Consider the following 18916-nt stretch of genomic DNA (forward strand, 5'->3'; position numbering starts at 1 on the left):
CCTGCTTCTTCCCTAAATAGTTCTTGCATAATTTGGAGGTGTGCTTTGGGTCATTGTCCTGTTGTAGGAGGAAATTGGCTCCAATCAAGCGCTGTCCACAGGGTATGGCATGGCGTTGCAAAATGGAGTGATAGCCTTCCATATTTAAAATCCCTTTTACCTTGTACAAATCTCCCACTTTACCAGCACCAAAGCAGCCCCAGACCATCACATTACCTCCACCATGCTTGACAGATGGCGTCAGGCACTCTTCCAGCATCTTTTCACCTGTTCTGCGTCTCACAAATGTTCTTCTGTGTGATCCAAACACCTCAAACTTTGATTTGTCTGTCCATAACACTTTTTTCCAATCTTCCTCTGTCCAATGTCTGTGTTCTTTTGCCCATATCAATCTTTTCTTTTTATTGGCCAGTTTCAGATATGGCTTTTTCTTTGCCACTCTGCCTAGAAGGCCAGCATCCCGGAGTCGCCTCTTCACTGTAGACGTTGACACTGGCGTTTTGCGGGTACCATTTAAAGAAGCTGCCAGTTGAGGACCTGTGAGGCGTCTATTTCTCAAACTAGAGACTCTAATATACTTGTCTTCTTGCTGAGTTGTGCACCGGGGCCTCCCACTTCTCTTTCTACTCTGGTTAGAGCCCATTTGTGCTGTTCTCTGAAGGGAGTAGTACACACCGTTGTAGGAAATTTTCAGTTTCTTCGCAATTTCTCGCATGGAATAGCCTTCATTTCTAAGAACAAGAATAGACTGGCGAGTTTCACATGAAAGTTCTCTTTTTCTGGCCATTTTGAGAGTATAATCGAACCCACAAATGTGATGCTCCAGATACTCAACTAGCTCAAAGGAAGGCCAGTTTTATAGCTTCTCTCACCAGCAAAACAGTTTTCAGCTGTGCTAACATAATTGCACAAGGGTTTTCAAGGGTTTTCTAATCATCCATTAGTCTTCTAAGGCGATTAGCAAACACAATGTACCATTAGAACACTGGAGTGATAGTTGCTGGAAATAGGCCTCTATACACCTATGTAGATATTTCATTAAAAACCAGACGTTTCCACCTAGAATAGTCATTTACCACATTAACAATGTATAGAGTGTATTTCTGATTAATTTAATGTTATCTTCATTGAAAAAAACAGTGCTTTTCTTTGAAAAATAAGGAAATTTCTAAGTGACCCCAAACTTTTGAACGGTAGTGTACATCTGAAAGCAGCTATAAAGAACAGTGACTGTAGCTAACAGTAATGACTACCTCATCATCCTCTCTTGTCTTTTCCTTCAGCTTCCCATTAAAGTTGGCCACCAGAATACTCACACCAAAGTCAGCACAGAGCACAACAAAGAATGTCTGATCAACATATCCAAGTACAAGTTCTCCCTCGTCATCAGTGGCCTTACCACCATCCTTAAAAATGTCAACAACATGGTGAGTGGACTTCTTCTTCTTCTCCTCCTTCTCCTTCTTCTTCATCTCCTTCTCCTCCTCCTTCTTCATCTCCTCCTCCTCCTCCTCCTCCGACTTCTCCTCTTCCTCCTTGAGTTTAGCCGAGGCAACTGGATAAATTCTGTAGTCCAGTCATCAACTGTCTTCACTGGTTTTTGTAATCCTTCAAACATGTTCTGAATGTTTGGAACACTTCAGAACATAATGCTGTCCAATACATTACTAGCTCAATGATAAATGTAGAACTGAATTAACAACAAACACTGAGCACTATAAGATTCATAAAACACACTAATAATGGGAAGAGGAAGTGGGTAAAGAGATTAGGGTTGATGACAGAAGTGTGGGACATATCTTTTTGGGTATTAATTATTGCCAGACTTTGTTTAATACAACTTTCAAGACTAAAATAACTAGTATTAAAGTCTAGACTCTAGAGGTGTTACCTTTGTATCAAAATCTAAAACCTGATGAAGCTGATATACAGGTCCTCCTAAACAAAAGTATTAAGTGGCAATTCTTAGAATAATACAGAATACATTCTTTTTAGATATAAGAATATAATTCTAGGAATGAGCTTTCCTTTTGCTGTGTCCTGTCATTGATATCACAGCGGATATTTGGAGAAGCTTCTGAGAAGAACCTCTACCTCTCTCAGCTCATCATCCTGGACACACTGGAGAAGTGCCTGGCTGGGGTGAGTCCGATCCTGTCATAAACAGATTTTGGAAATTGTGTGATCTCATCTCTTTGAAGAAGTTTTAAGCAAGTTTTCACTGTTCTTGTGCTGCCAATGAAATCTAATGTTCAAATGATAAAAGATGTTATGCTGCTGGGTTCTGCTCACCCAGATACAAACCTCTTGCAATGTATTCATGGTATCAATCAGGGTCTCCTCCACTCTGGGAGGTTCCTTGGTTGTTTTTTTTGCAGTCATTTGGTGGTTGTCAAGTCCACATTGTCAAATGGAAGCCAGGTACCTTTTGGATGAAGGTCTAACTGTTACGCTTTTAGCATTAGCGTTAAAACCACTGTGACTATACTTCTAAGGATATTGTTTAATGTAAACATATATGACAATTAAGTATGTAATGATTCATTGATCTGGATCTATATATCGATTCAATGAGCAGTGATATAATGTATGGATTCAAAAGTGAAAACATTGTTGAACATTGATTCATACTTCCATATTGTCTGAGATTCTGTGACCATTTCCTACTCCCTTGTGTTTGAGGCTGGAACACTTGGTTCTGTCTACGAAAAAATACAATACCACAGGAAAAAGGCAAAGGATAACAAAACCACAAGCACTGACTTGTTTTCTCCATGGCCACCATTTCAGGCTGGTCTGCACTTGTTCTCCCTGACAAACTGGTTGCTGAGTTTATCCATAGTTTCCTGCAGAATGTCTCACATTCAGACAGTCTCTGTAATCTTCCTCAATGAGACTATTGAGAATGTCTATGCTCCTTCGTCAATGGCATTATTGATGGATCATACTGATATTGGCAGATATGGACCTGTCCATTGTCTCTTTCCTCCATCTGATCCATGTTTATATGTGGGCTAGCCGCACACAGCATGCACCAAATGTGGGCAGTGCACAATAAGTCAGCGGACGTCAATTCAGTGCTGGTCTGAAGTACCAGGGCGTTTTTCGGTTACCTGGCGGTTGTTTTTGCCTGACTGCAAGTAACACAGTTGATCAATACAGCAGGTTGACATCATCACACTGGCTGCATCCCTTAGAGAGCCACAGAGAAACTCTACCTGCTTCTCTGTGCTAATCATTTTAGATGAGACGCCCTGCGAAATGGACAGCCATGGACAAAAGAAAAGGAAAGGTGGAGCCAAGAGATTGAGATGTAACTGATTGTGTAAAATGGCCGTTTAATATTGATTCATTTAAATAGCAGGCCCCTGAATCTTATTAAATGGAATTGTTTCGTAGCAGATTTTATAATACCGGCATATTGTTAAGAATTTAAATGGTGTATTGTTGATTTACACCCTTAGTCACAATATGTTGCAGTGTATATACTCCTTTAGAGTTGAGCTTGTGTTTAAAGCAATTAACTGTATTGTACTTTTGAAGTTCTGCCTAATCTGACTTGTTTCAAAAACTATATAGAACATTGCAGGTTTGCAGGTAATAGTCTATAGTAGGCTTACATTAAAGCTATTGCTACACAGCCACCGTCAGCATTAACAGCTATTGATTTTCCATTCTAACAGACATTTTCTAAGTTCAGAATCAAACTTCCTTCCTTTATTCACCAATGTTCACCAATTCACCTTTTTTTTTTTTTTTAAATGTATACCTCCACTCCAGTGGCAGAAGAGTTGTCAGTCCTTCTGCCTATCTTAACATGAACATATCTAAAGAACGCCTTGAGGGAATTTCTTACAATTTTGGTACAAACTTTCAGTTTGACTAAAGGATGAACTTATTCGATTTTGCTGGTCAAGCTTGCAGTGACTTAATAAAACATTTTTTTTTGCATCGTAAATAGGGCTGGTTATCGCCACTGATTTTCCAAATCAATTTGTTACTGATTAACAAGGTTTCGGTTTGATTTCCAATTCCATCTCATTCAATATTTATATACACGCACCCTTTCAAAGACCAAATAACTTTTAATTCTAAAGAATATTCAGTCTGACATTTGAAATAGAACTAAAATTGTTGTTTTGTTTTTATCTCTGCCTTGTAAGGTGACCTTGAGTGCTGTGAGCGGTGCCTATAAAAACAATATATTATACAACCAAAACAATTTATACAATGGGCACTCTGGCTCTGTTAACAAAAATTGCTCTTAAATATATATCAAACATTTGGTACAAGTTATATGTTACCAGTTTGGTGAACTGGGTGGGATGTTTGTGCTTAAGTAGCATGAGGCGGAACCTGCAGCCGTATCAGATTGCACAGGTAGTCCAGCTCCTTCAGGATGGCATAGAGTTTGAAGACGCCGTGGTGAATGTTATGCTGCCAGTAACATCATCCAGAATGACCGGTTTTGCAATTGGTCAGTGATTGTCTGGGGAGGCATATCCTTGGAGGGTCACACAGACCTTCATGTCATAGCCAACGGTTCCCTGACTGCTGTTAGGTACCGGGATGAAATCCTCAGACCTTATGGAGGTGCAGTGGGCCCTGGGTTCCTCCTCCATGACAATGCCTGGCCTCATATGGCCAGAGTGTGTAGGCACCTCCTGAATGACGAAGGCATTGATGCCATTGACTGGCCCTCACGTTTCCTGACCTAAATCCAATTGAGCACCTATAAGATGTATCGGTTCATCTGACGCTGCAAAGTACTGCCACAGGAGGTCATTGATGCCCTGATCCAGGTCTGGGAGCTGATCCCTCAGGACACCATCCGCCTACTCATCAGGAGAATGCCCAGACGTTGTGGGGAGTGCATAGTTAGTTGCTGTGACGAAATTCACGCAATTTGGATCAGCCTGTGATGTCAAATTTGTTTCCTTAATATTTTGAGCAGTGTAAAAACGAATTGCAGTAATCAAGGCTTGAGGATATGAAGGCATGGATGACTCTCTGCAGGTCAGAAGTACTGAGAAATTATCTGAGTTTTGAAATGGTGCGTAGCTGCATGAAGCTTAATTTTAAAACTTGATTAATTAATTCTTTCTTTAACCCATGTGTTGTCCCTGCTTCCCCCGGCTGTTGGCCCCCTCACATAGCCCACCCCATATTAGGACGCACATGTAGCACAATAGACAAGTGAGCAGCCCTTGCAGATGTATTTGTTACACCCGCGGCACATGGTGTGAGTTTTACAGTCCTTTTTCCTGGGGCATATCTGACACCTCTTCCTCTTACTCGCCCCGAGCGGGGCTGCTGCTAGGGCTATGGAGGAGGCCGGACACTCGGGTCGAGCGTCGTAGTCAACAGCTCTCTGTGCGGCGGCGGCGGCTTTTACAGCCTTCACAACCGCGGCGGACGCGTCCGTGCGGGGGATGCGCTCCCTTCGTGCGATGAACGGAGTCACGAGAGCCTTTCCCAGCTGCTCTAGGAACACCCTCCGCTTGTTCTGCTTGCCCGGCATCCAGTCTGGGTTGATCTCTCTCCATATCACGAAGGCGTTGTAGGAAGAGACGTCGAGAATGTTGTGAAAGACGACCAGGGGCCAGCGCGCGGTCATCCTCCTGCAGCTGTACGTTCCGATCACCTTGTCTAGGTTGTCCACGCCACCTTTGTTGCGGTTGTAGTCCAGGACGATGACCGGTTTCCCGTCCTCGCGGTCGCTGATGTCGGCCTCGGGGTGCCATGTGCTCAGGAGCACCACGTTCCTGTTTTTCTTTGGGATGTAGGACACAAGAGTGGCAGTGGGCGTGAATGCGAACTTGGATGAGAACACCTCTCTTCCCTTGACCGCGAGCAGCCCGGTCGGGAGCTCGGGCTTGTTCTTCTGAACAGTGCCGACCACGGTGAGCTTCCTCTCCAGGAGCTGCCGCGCGAGTTCGTAGGAGGTGAAGTAATTGTCGCATGTGACGTTACGACTGTGCAGTCCCTCCGTTACATCGAGCACTACCCGCAACCCCTGGTTCCGTTCTGGGCGTCCGCCGCTCGGCTTTCCGGTGTACACTTGCATCTTCCAAGCGTAGCTTGATTTCGCATCGCAGGCCACCCACGACTTGATCCCGTATTTCGCCGGCTTGCTGGGCATGTACTGATGGAATGGACACCGGCCTAGGGAGAAAAACAGGAGGAGAAGAGATGAGAGGAGATGAGATGAGGACGAGGACTAGCAGCCGCTATCTACATAACATAACATAACTAACATAACATAACATAACCTCTGAACGGAACCAGTTGCTCGTCCACGGTCACTTCGGGCCCCGGGTTGTAGAGGTGCGGTAGCCGCGACACCCACGCGTCCCAGACCTCTCGCACGGCCGCCAATTTGTCCGTGGCTCGTCTCGTCTCGCGGTCGTCTCGCGGTCGTCGAAGCGCAGCAGTCTGGAGTACGTGTGGAAGAGTTTTAGGGGCATCGTGGCACGAAATATTGCCCGGCCGCTCTCGGTGTCCCACAGGCTGGTGGCGGCCTCGCCCCGGGACCTGTACACGCCCGCTAAGATCAGCAGCCCTACGTAGACGCGCAGGTCGGTCTCGTCCATCCCTTTCCATTCATCACCGTATTTTCGACGACCCTCCCAATTCGTCATCTCCAGGATGGTGTTCTCTACCGTCGGTGTGATGAACAGGTGGAACGTCGAGGCTAGGTCACCGGTGCGGGACGTCTCGTGGATCGTGGGGCCCCGGGGGACCCCGCTTTGAGCCGCAGCAGAGGAGGAGGAGGAGGAGGAGCAGTGGCCCTCCTCTCAGCCGTACGCCCTCGAGGACCATGTTATTTCCCCGTTTCTTGAGGGGAAGCTCTCACTTTCCACGAGTCCGGTGGTGGTGGTGGTGTCGCCGTGGTCTTGTCCTCCTCCTTCTTCTTCTTCTTCCAAGGATGAAGAATCTGCAGAAGCATCACCCACTGGGTCGTAGTCTTCGTCACCGTCGTCGTCTTCGTAGTCACCGTCTTCGTCGCTATCGCCGTCGTCTCTGTCTCCGTCCTCTCTGTCTTCTTCTCGGTCTGCTTTTCTGTCTGCTTCTCGGTCTGCTTCTCCATCTCCTTGTCCGTCCGCTTCTCGGTCTGGCTCTTTCGCGTCCTCTTCGGGTTCAGAGGATGGTTGCTGGGAGAATAGCTGTTGGAGAACCTGTTCTCTGGTGAAACGCTCCTGATGCGACATCGTGCCATGGTCCGTGAGAGAGTGGCACACTGAGACTTATATGTGGGTCTAATGTACCCCCCCTTGATTTCAATTGGAATCAGGTGTGGGTCTAAATGACCCCACAGAGCACCACAGTGCCCTCTCTGGGGGTCTAAATGACCCCTCCCATGACAATCGAGAATGACAATCCATTGGTCTCAATTACCCCAGGAGAATTGGATAATGACAATCCTTGGGTCACCCTAACACACACACACACACACACACACACACACACACACACACACACACACACACTCTGGGTCAATTCGACCCAGGAACAACACAAGGGTTAAAGACCCTTTCAAGTTCATGAAATCTCTCTTCACCATAAAGAAGGGAGGAACCCTGAGGACCTCGAAGCAGGAGCTGGGCTGCTTTTGACTTCTTCAAAGAGCCCATCATAAATTTGATTAAAGCCAACTTCGAAGATCTGAAATTTTGCTTCACCGTACCAGATTTTACCACCATATGGCAGCGTCTCAAAGAAGTCATGGCTGGCTGCACTCTTGTGCTGGGTTATCTCCCCACTAGCGTTCACCATGGTGATGGAGATGATTATTGGAGCTTCAAAATGGGTAGTAGGTGGTGAGAGACAAAAGTCGGGGGTCCAATTAACACCAATCCGACATGACAACCCTGACCACGACAGCACCAGACGGTTGCTAGGGAAACTTGAAGAAAACATCACATGGGCCAGAATGAGGATCAATCCATCATCCATGTAACAGTGATAAGATACGGTATGTTGTATTTTTGAATAATGTCACCTCGTGGAAGCAGGTAGATGGAAAAGACAATTGGACCAAAGCTCAATCGGTTAAAAGTGGAACCAGAGACCCGCAGAGTTTTGTCAAGTGGCAGATCCGATCAATACAGTTCACTGCAATACAATTAAAACACTAGAAAGGATAATCTTCAAAACAGGATTATTACCTTGCAGAAACTTCTGGGAATAACCGTGGAACCAGGACTCTTCTTCTGGACGGTCGGAGGTGATGAGATTGCGTGTATTATTGTGTTCTATTTGTTTGGGACTTTTTTTGTTTGGGACTTTTTTCGTTATGGGACTGACTAAAACTGACAATTTAAATTGATAAACTAAGGGTATTATATGAACTTTGGATTTTGGGGAACAATTTTGTTTGTACTGGTATTATGGGGGTTGAAGTGTTTTGCTCGCCTATCAGTTTTTGTTTCCAATATGCCGTCCTGGTGGGACAAGTTAATTTTTAATATTCTGCAATACAAACTGATAATTGCAAGCTGTTTCAATTATATTTTTGTTCATATTTTAATGGGACAAAGAGCAAGATTTGTGGTCAAATTATTTTTATTCTTTCGATCATTGTAAACAGGTCAGCTGGCTGCATCCGTACACAGCGTGGTAGATCCACCCATTCTGCTTAAATATAGTGTGCATGATTTTTCCTTTGTTTTAAAGTAGGTTGAATTGTTACATACTGACTTAAGAGCCAAAGCTGGAACACATGAGAGAAGAGGAAGAACTTACAGCTGGTATGTTCACTAAGGCTCTAACATTCTGCACAAAGATAGAAACAGCTGTTAGTGGAGTTCAGACAGACATTGCTGCAGTCAGAGATAAGCCACAATACAGCGGTCAATAGAAGTGCATGAGGGGCGCTCAAAGTAGCTGGAAATCTCAGCAACTGCAACTGGGGACTCTGTATCTCCTATTGAAACTCCAATCAGATGTCAATAAACTCCAAGCCAAATGTGAAGACTTCAAAAAAACAGGTCAAGGAGGAACAACATACAACCGATGGGTATACCGGAGGACTAAGAAGGGAACGCTGACTGAATTTGTGTCTCTCCTCCATAAGGCATTCGGATTAGTGCAGAAGCCCTTACTTGGAAAAAAAAAAATTTCTCTTTCAGAGCCAGTATCACCAGACTTCTGTAGTAAGAAAAAATTATGGTGATAAATTTATCATAGCAGAGAGCCTAATTAGATTGTGAGAAAACTGAGTGAGTGAAAAAAACGCACGTTTACAGGGAGGCACTGCAGGTTGCAGACACAGGAAATATACGATTTGTATTTAAACCATAGACTGTATATAAAGATTTAAACAGTCACACCTGGAGCACAGCAGCTGTGGATCACTTTCTGTAGGACAAAGTAAAAGCACTCCAGCGTTTCTGTTGACTGAATCCATTCATTTGTTTTTAAAAGAGCATTATTGTGAAAAATGTGCAGGAGCGGAAGATGCACGGCTTCATACTGTATAATACTGGTATTTTTTTAAGTACACAGGACTACTTTTAAACAAGGAAATGCTGTAGTTATACCAGAAACCTCAGAGAATATGTAGTTCTATTAAAAGTTATGTAACGTAAAGAAGGTATCCTCTCTCTGTGTGTGTGTGTGTGTGTGTGTGTGTGTGTGTGTGTGTGTGTGTGTGTGTGTGTGTGTGTGTGTGTGTGTGTGTGTGTGTGTGTGTGTGTGTGTGTGTGTGTGTGTGTGTGTGTGTGTGTGTGTGTGTGTGTGTGTGTGTGTGTGTGAGAGCGGACATTTAGGCTAAAACATGGTGTAAATGACGCCGTTTCGAGTCAAATTGGAATGTCGAGGTTTATGGACACTTGGATGACACCAGAGGAGCAGTATGGAGGCATTTTATGTTTTTATTCTAATGGGTTTTTTTTACATTGAAGACGTTCTCACCTGTTACTTGTATTGGATTTGGCTGCAATGCTGTTTTATGGACTCAAAACATTTCACCCGCCCCTCTATTGGAATAGTGGTGGGAAGATGAGTGAATCACTTAAATCAAAGTTGGAAAGCAACATGAGCATACTTATAACCTAAGGTAATAATTTATTAATTAAAAATATAAATCGATGATGTCGAATCATGACTCCGGATCGTTCCGTCACTTTAACACTGATGTTCTGGCTGTGCACGTCATGTTACGTCTCGTGTTGTGTGAAGCAGGGGAATGTGTGCAAGGTGTTTTTATGTCTCAAACTCTGGAGCGACTCAAGCAAACACAAACTAAACGTCAGTCTTTTACGTGTCCTAAAAACTTGTGATCAGTGATGGTGTTTATTGTTAAGGTGTAAAGTGAGCGCAGGTCAGAGGAGGAAACAGACTGCAACAGAGACTCTGACACAAGACAACCGGACCTTTTAATATGCGTCTGTCCTGAAGCAGCGCTGGTCATAATTATGCAGTGTGGCAGTTGACCATGCCACGGGGCTCTCCCACACTCAGCCAGAGACGAAAGAGTTGCTTTTCAGCATTCTTTCTCTTTGAAAGACAACCAACTCATGTTGTGCACACGAAGGAACAGATTGAGTCGTTGGCTAATTGTTAATCATATTTTATGATTATTAACATGGCACCACCCTGGTATCAGGGACCAATAATCAATCTGTAAAAATCAAAATCAATCTCAATTTGGAAAGTTGAAAATTAACAATATCAATATGTAATATTAATGATTATAAAAATGAACAGTGAAGGTTTAAGTCCGAGCACTGCCCATCATAATCCAGCTGTAATCATACACATGTGCAAATAATCACAAACGCTAGTTCTTTAATTACAAATAGAATTAGTAAAAGATAGTAACAGTAATGCAAACACTATCTCAACAAAATCCACGATACCAAAAACACTAACCACACAAGCGACTATAAAGGTGTGTGCGTGTCGCTGGTGACGTCGTATCGCCAACTTATAAATGGCGGCTGAACCGCGTGATTTAAACAAAGGGGAGGTCGAGAACAAAGAACCAATGTGACCTAACCCGTGGCTCTACTCGCCAGAATGGCGATGGATAACGACGTGGTTCGATCACGCTATCTGGTCCCCAGAATGTATATAAGAGTGATTGTGTGTGTAGGTACGTCTGAATGTGTGTGTGGAAGAGGGTTAGGAGAGGGAGAAAAACAAGAGTGACAGAGAAGAAACATGTAACAAGTAATAAGAGGAGATCTTAATCATCACCGCGGTTCGTCCGTGCGTAATCGGCGTGGTCCGTGAATGAAAGCAGGGCGGTGTCCGTTAGCTCGTCCCGAGAATGAATGGTGATGAGCTGATTTCCTCAGTGGCAGTGGTGGGAAAGAGCGATGTCGACGAAAGGAGGGAATTCTTTCTGTTCTCCTTCTGCAGGTAAAACAGCTGTGTGTGCAGCTGGCTGTGGATCCAATAAAGTCTGTGAACTCGACCCGCGAGTTAAATACGCGTGGCCTAGGTCTTTTAAAAAACAATAGTAAAAATAAGATACGAGGTTAACTCAAAAAAGAGAGGTTAATAACGAAACTGAAGATAAAACAAACGTCTGCGTGTTTGCTCCCTTTCAGCGACCGGGTCACACGGAGCAACTTGGAGAGGTCCTTCTAGTAACAACGGCGCACGGGATAAGCTTGGAGCTGTGGAGCCAGGTTCCTTTTATCACCTGAGTCGCGTCACAGGCAGCTCGTAGGGGGGTCATGGGCGTCGGTTGGCTCTCAGCCAGTGAGAGGCCAGAGTTCGAAATCAAGCAGCGGTTTATGAATTCGGACGCACGCTTATCAAGATTCTGAAAACTCTAGTTCAGGCTTCTGGAGTTACATGTAGGCCCCTCCATTGTTCTCTTTACATGGCTTTAGATCCCAACACTCATGTGATGTGTTCTTGGAGCAGGCGCCATCATTTAAGGGTGTAATCTCCATATTGTATTGCAGGATCACACAGGTGCTTTGCTCACTTTAGCATTAGGATGGACTGGATATTACAGAGGAATTATTTTTTTCTTAAAAAATTCACGCCTCCTCAATATGGCACCATGCAATGCGAAATTCTACATTGTACCCATTGGACCGAACAAAAAAACACTTCCCAGACGTCAGTCCCTTATGTAACTTTAGACTCATCGTCCACTACTCATGCCCATATGTTCTGGTCCTGTGTTAAACCCTAGAATTTTGGTCACTCATCTTTAAAACAATATCACAATATCAAAAAATATCCTAGAACCCATGTCCATTTAGTGCAAACTTTGGTGCTTCATGGGAATCTAACATACTGTCTAAATCGCATTTTGACTGCATCGCATTTACTACACTACTAGCCCAGTGCCTGATTCTATTGAGATGGAAAGTTGCACCCATCCACATTTACTCATTGGATCAAAGGCCTGTTGTGAATCGGAGTTGACCATGCACACTTACAATAGATTTCAGACACAGCTGATATATTTATATAATTAAATACACATATATTTTTTATTTATATACATGTCAGTCCCATTCTCATTAACGCAATATCTCTAAAATGCCATGAGTTTCTTAAAATTTGGTACAAATATTCACTTGGACTCAAGGATGAACTGATAATATTTTAGAGGTTAAAGTTCAAGGTCACTGTGGCCCAGCACATTATTGTCTTGTGAATCCTACCACATTTGGTTAAAAAATTCACTTGTAGCTAGGGATCAACTGATTACATTTTTGTAGCCAAAGGTCAAGGTCACGTGGCCTCACAAAGTATGTTAATGTATTTCTTGAACATGATATCTTAAGATCAGCTCGAGGATTTTGGTTGTTGAAGGTCAAGGTCATGGGACTCTAGGTTGTTTTGAACGCAGTATATCAGGAATGCCGAAAGGGAATTACATCTGGCACATTTCACTTTGACTCATGGATGGCCTGATTAGAATTTGGTGGACTTTTATTTATTTATCAAATTGTTTAATTATTCTTTTGTATTCAACTTTTTTTTTTTATTTTGTCGTCCGACTTATTTATTTTCATTTATTGGAGGTATATTTCTTGGCCTTTACAATGTTGCTGGTATCATACAATACAGCAATTTAATGTAACATGTTCTTTGTTGGAAAAGCACTGACCTCACAAACTCTTTTTCCTCCTGAATTTTATGTATTTTTTGGGGGCTTTTTATCACCTTTAAAGGATAGGACAGAGTAAGCTTGTGAAAGGGGGATAGAGAGAAGAGTGGGGGAGGACATGCCTACATGGCCGCAGGTCGGAATCGAACCCGGGCCTCTGCAGGGAGGCCCTGCCTCGTTGGTGTATAGGTCACCTGGTAGAGCTGCCGCCCCTGCATGCAATATCTTAAGAACAATTGAGAGAATACTTAAATACATAGATAAAAAAATATATTAAAATACATTTGGCTCCAATATTGACACAGCCTCATGTATTAACTGATTTAGATTAACTAGATTTGGGAAGTCAAAGGGTCAAGGTCACGGTGGCATAACAAAAAATGTTTGGTCTCTTGAACATGATATCTTAAGTCTGCCTTCAGGTTATTTCTTTAAATTGACCAGTTTTTACTCGTCAAAAGTAGAGTTCATGGTGACCTCATATGAGTCTGGAAAAAATCTATACAGAAAGGAAGTGCAGTGGTTGATGGAGGCAAACAACTATAGGACGATAATTCTAGTTTAGCTTTTATTTCAAGTAGGGAAGTCACAATACCAACAATTTATTTGTCGATACCATCAAATTTCCACATCTCAATACCCAATACAGTTGTACTACAGTTGTACAGTTAGTTGTACTAATATTCAGCTGCTGTACCTCTCTCCATGATTGTTAGTTTTTAGTTCAGCCATGAGTGTCCCTCAATTTTAGGAGGATCATATCAGCGCAACAGACCAAGGCGTTTTTCCTGGCTGGCCTCTTCCCTCATCTTTATTCTCTTTCCCCTCAGCAATCCAAGGACTCTTTGCGTCTGGATGAGACCATGCTGGTCAAACAGCTTCTGCCAGAGATCTGCCATTTCATCTATACATACCGTGAGGGCCACCAGCATGCCGCTGAGCTCCGCGCCTCGGCCTCAGCTGTCCTCTTCTCCCTGAGCTGCAACAACTTCAATGCCGTCTTCAGCCGTATCTCCACCAGGTAGCTGCCATAGCATAACCCAGTCTTTCAGAACAGCTCACTGTCCTTTCAATGAGAACTGCAAAAATATTCTCTCTCAGATCTGTGACATCTAATTAATGTTATATCGACTTATTTCAAGCCCCTACATTTAGGTTTGGGTAAACTTAAATGATAGAGATGTCTGCACACGAAGCACCAAAATAAGAACCCACTGTGCTCTATTCTGGGAGATGGCATAATCATAAATGATTTCTACACACATTGGGAGATATTTACAACAAATTAATATTGGCCTTGTGACACTCATATTGAGTGTCAGTATGTAGTTGATCTCAGTTCTTCGTAAGACCTCCCATCCGTTTCAGTAGAGCTGTCTTAGTGATCAACAGTAGCACAATTTACCAGGGTATTGTCCAGAAAGTTGAAATTATCAGTTAATTCATAAACTGATCATAATAGACTGTATTTACAGTAGATGCAAAAAATACATTGGGTCCAGATTTTCAAACATAAATATTTGAAACCCAACCATTCATTTCATTTCTAATGGTATTTCTTAACAGATATTGAAGAACTTAAGAATTAATTTTGCAACATCAACCATACGAAAATGAAAATGCAACCTTCATTGTTTTCACTGAGATTGTTTTCTGAATACTCCATACCTATTAATGTACACTTCCAAATGAGGGCTAAAAAATATTTGAATTCATTTCTTGATCTGGTTGACTAAATCAAATGAGGCAGAATTCATGTGTGCTTGTGTGTTTTGCTAGGCTCCAGGAGCTGACAGTGTGCTCTGAGGACAATGTGGATGTTCATGATATAGAGCTGATGCAGTACATCAATGTTGACTGCTCCAAGCTGAAGAGGCTGGTACAAGGTTTGCTTCTGACGTTCTTACAGGTTTCGATTATTGAGCTAAAACTTCTGAAAGTCTTATTTTCTGAGAGCTGATCTTGGGGGTTCGCCACTGGAAATTCTACTAGAGTGTAACAATGCTGTCCATGGTTAGGGCCTGGTAAAGTATTGGGTTAGTTCTTTTTTAAGAGTTCTTGCTGCAAGGAATCCTTATCTTTTAGATTCGAAGAAATTAAAAAGACACTAAGATTGAGGTTTGTGATGCATGTGTGTATTTGCGTTTGTTTCTGTTTGTTCTAACTTTTATTTTCTTTCAGAAACTGTACTAAAGTTTAGAGCTCTCAAGAAGCCTGCCCAGCTAGCAGTCATCAACAGTTTAGAGAAGGTAATTGTTCTACCATCTTGTAATCATTTTGAATCCGGACAAGATTTTGAAATATATATATATGCTCTACCCCCTCGCACCTAGAGCCCTGGGTCACACTACCCAGGTTATTGGACATTGTATGTCATGAGAAGTTTAGAAGACATTAGTATTCTCCCAATAGCTTCAAAAAATGCTGAAAAAGTTGTCTATGACCAGCTAATCTGCTGTAAGTGAAGGTTACTCTGCCCCATCTGTATTTTGTTGAGCAAATCAAAGGCTATCTTGACAGAATTGAGAAAAAACAAGGTGCTCAGAAACCCAGAACCAATGAGCGAAAAAACTTGACTCATTAAATACAATTAGAGAAATAATTTATTGCATAAAAATAAGTTGTGTAACCTATGAGCTTCGCAATAATGGCTCATTTATTCCTTGGCTTGGAAAGAAAAAAACTTGGCACCATGATATGAAAACTTCTCTTGTTATTTACTTGCTTTTATTCTCAAGGATCAAGAGTAGCAAGCCAGTAGGAAAAAGTATGCAGCTAGGGGGGTACCTAGCCTGAATTTGGTGCCGTAGCTACATTCTAATGGCGCTGTGCATTCATACACACTGATGTGTCAAACCACAAATTTAAACCATGGATAAAATGTATATTGTGGACAAAAATATTTATCATAATTATGTTAATGCAAGAAGATCCACTACGTCATAGCAATTTGTTTTCAGCTTAACCTCCGTGCTGTGGTTATGTAAAATATGTCGCCTGCAGACTGTGGATAAAACCAATGGGCCTCATTCATCAACCGTTTTTAAGAAGAAATTTCTTCTTAAAACCCACTTATGCAGTTTTTATGAAGATTCTGACACTCACCAATGTTTTCTTATCTGTGACTTGTTCTTATGTAAGAACAGAATGTACGCACACTGAAGAGCACTCTTACGCACACTTGAGAACTGAAATGCTTTTGTAAAATAATCAGTTGTTGTGATTTTTACTTTCTATTCTATAGTATTATAACATTTAAATTAACATAATATTTGATCATGTTTATGTAAAAAAAAAAAAGTCTGCCAAATTTCTGTGCACATTATGATTTTTCTAAACACATGAACATTTTGAAGAGGAAAATATTTATTCACAAATATAGTCACCCATCTTAAGGTTTTACATACAGGTTTTACATACTGTTTACATATTAAATGTGTCATATGTTCCATAGTTTTACTGCTACAGCTTTTAGTTAAAATGCTCCGTCCAAGTGTAGCCTATTAATTCTGAAAACAGAGTTTATTTCTGTTTTGAGTTGACAGATGGTTCAGGAGGTGCAACTGCACCATGCAGTGTGTACTGCTCCCATTCAAGACATTTTGTCTGAACCTGACCCGGCAGGCTCAGGTTGTGTATCCACAGATGCTCAGCTGAAGGTTCACCTGCAGTGCTGTGTTTCCAATGATTTGCAGCTCCAGCTAAGATAATAATCAGAAAATTAGTGAGAAGATATTGGTGAATGAGGCCCAATGAAACTATCTCTGTTCTGTTCGCTTTCTATCTGCTTTTGTTTGTTGAACATGTGGTTTGATAAAGAAGATTGGCCTCTTAACTTTTTTCTGCACAAAAACGAACACAAGTTGCTGTCACCTAAACTAGTTCACTTTGTCCACTGAGCTTGTATGTACACATGTGCTGATCCAAAAATGGCTTGGTATTAAAGGTCCAGTGTGTTAGATTTAGGTGAAAGGGATCCATCGGCAGAAATTGAATATAAAACTAGACTTGCGAGCAAGTACAATGTGGTCCCGAGCCTCGCCAGCACGGGGAAGTGACGCTACCGCGCCAAGGCAACTGGGTCTGCCCCGTCTCCCCACGAAGAGACATTCGCTCGGGACTGGACAGGAAGGATGTCAGAGCTTGTCTCCGCATCCATTTGCTGGTGCCGGACAATGCCCGCTGATCACATCTCACTATTCAGCCGTGAGGTCTGGTGTTGGCTCATTCAAATGATGCTTGAACCAGAGGGACTACTTCCAGTTTCCTCTAGGTGGAGCTGTTGAGCCATTCTGCCTCAGCTAGCCAATATTGTCCTTGTGTTCACATAGTGACTGTCATTGTACATGTGAATTTTCAGGCAGATTGGAGCATGTGCAGTGACGTTACAGCAACTTCCTGGTTGTTAGCGTTCCATCAAAGTGCACGCAATCGTCATTAACTTCGAGGCTTAAGTTTCATAATATGGCTTCACCAATGTGTCAAGGCTTCCCTGACCTATTTTGAGGTGGATCAAATGAAAAATGTAGGTGTAGAATGCCAAAGTATAAAACATGGTACTTCCTGTCACAGCTAGGGGGCGCTGTGACTATCATAGTATATTGGCATATTGAACTCTTCAGGGCGGGTTCCTTATTCCAAAAATTAAGTTTGAGAGTCATTGGAGTAAAAACATAGAAGTAACAGCTACTTGAAGGTTGTTGGCAAGAAATTGAGATTCGCCGCCATGCCAAGGACACGCCCCCTGATGAAAACTCACAAGTTTAATACTATGGCATCGCCAACTCCTTCATGCTCTTCTGACCAAATTTCACCTAAATCGGGTGAACGGGGTAGCTGCAGGACACCGACATGTAAAACATGACATTTCCTGTTACAGGTAGGAGGCGCTATGACCATTATCAAATATTGTCATGTAGGGCTGTTCAGGGTAAAACCTTTTTCCTACATACTTAGTTTGAGGCAGATTGGACAATATACATGGACCTTATAAGGACTTCTTAAATGTAAAACGTGACGTTTCCTGTTACAGCTAGGGGGCGCTATGATTTATATTGAGAATGTTCGTATGGAGCTGTTCAGGGCGGGACTTTTGTCCTACATACTCAGTTTGAGGTAGATTGGACAATATAGATGGAAGTTATAAGCACTTATTGTTTTGTGGCGAATCATCAAAATTCACTGCCATGCCACGGCCGTGCCCTCTGACGAAAAAATTTCATCAGAAAGTCCCTAGCATGACATCAACCAAATGTGAAGTCGATCGCATGAAATCTCTAGGAAAGGTACGAATTTGAAGTATGTGTGAAAACACCAAAAATCACGCCAAATATCATTTTCAAGGTGTTTTTGTTCGTCTGGGCATGATACACATGTGTGCCTATTTTCATAACTCTAGACGAAAGTAAATGAATAGGAAGACCCTCATTGAAAATTTGTAGGAGGCTCTATCAAGGCATTTTTGGACGCATGTTCCTGACCACGTCAAAATACGTAAATTTCCACCAGACCTGACCCACATGCACAATTTGGTGAGTTTTCGAGTATGTTCAGTTTCCCAAAAAGGCATTTCAACATGCAGAAGAAGAAAACAAATCTTAGCAAAAGCAATAGGTCCTTGCACTGTCATGCTCGGGACCTAATAAACACAAATGAAAACAATAGGTCCTTGCATCCTAATCCTAGTAATGTTTCCACTAGTGTGTTTCTCTAAATTGTACTAATTGTTGTTTTATTTACCCTAGAATGGGCCCTTATATTTAAATACTTTATAATTCCATCAGGAGAGGGTCCTCTCTATGGAGGTCGACATGTTTTTTTACAGTAGCCCAG

The 18916-nt window shown here is 42.4% G+C and overlaps 1 protein-coding gene across 1 annotated transcript in view; it reads left to right on the forward strand.

Annotated features, from left to right (window-relative positions):
• The window catches only part of LOC117772532 (neurofibromin-like), a 157145-nt gene that overhangs the window by 20677 nt on the left and 117552 nt on the right, over nucleotides 1-18916 (forward strand). Inside the window, 5 exon segments of the mRNA XM_034603738.1 lie at nucleotides 1284-1427; nucleotides 2059-2142; nucleotides 13915-14105; nucleotides 14864-14970; nucleotides 15266-15333. Of these exon segments, the coding sequence (XP_034459629.1) occupies nucleotides 1284-1427; nucleotides 2059-2142; nucleotides 13915-14105; nucleotides 14864-14970; nucleotides 15266-15333 (594 nt within the window).

The sequence above is a fragment of the Hippoglossus hippoglossus genome, chromosome 13 (genome assembly GCF_009819705.1).
Source record: "Hippoglossus hippoglossus isolate fHipHip1 chromosome 13, fHipHip1.pri, whole genome shotgun sequence".
In the NCBI taxonomy this organism is placed as follows: Eukaryota; Metazoa; Chordata; class Actinopteri; order Pleuronectiformes; family Pleuronectidae; genus Hippoglossus; species Hippoglossus hippoglossus.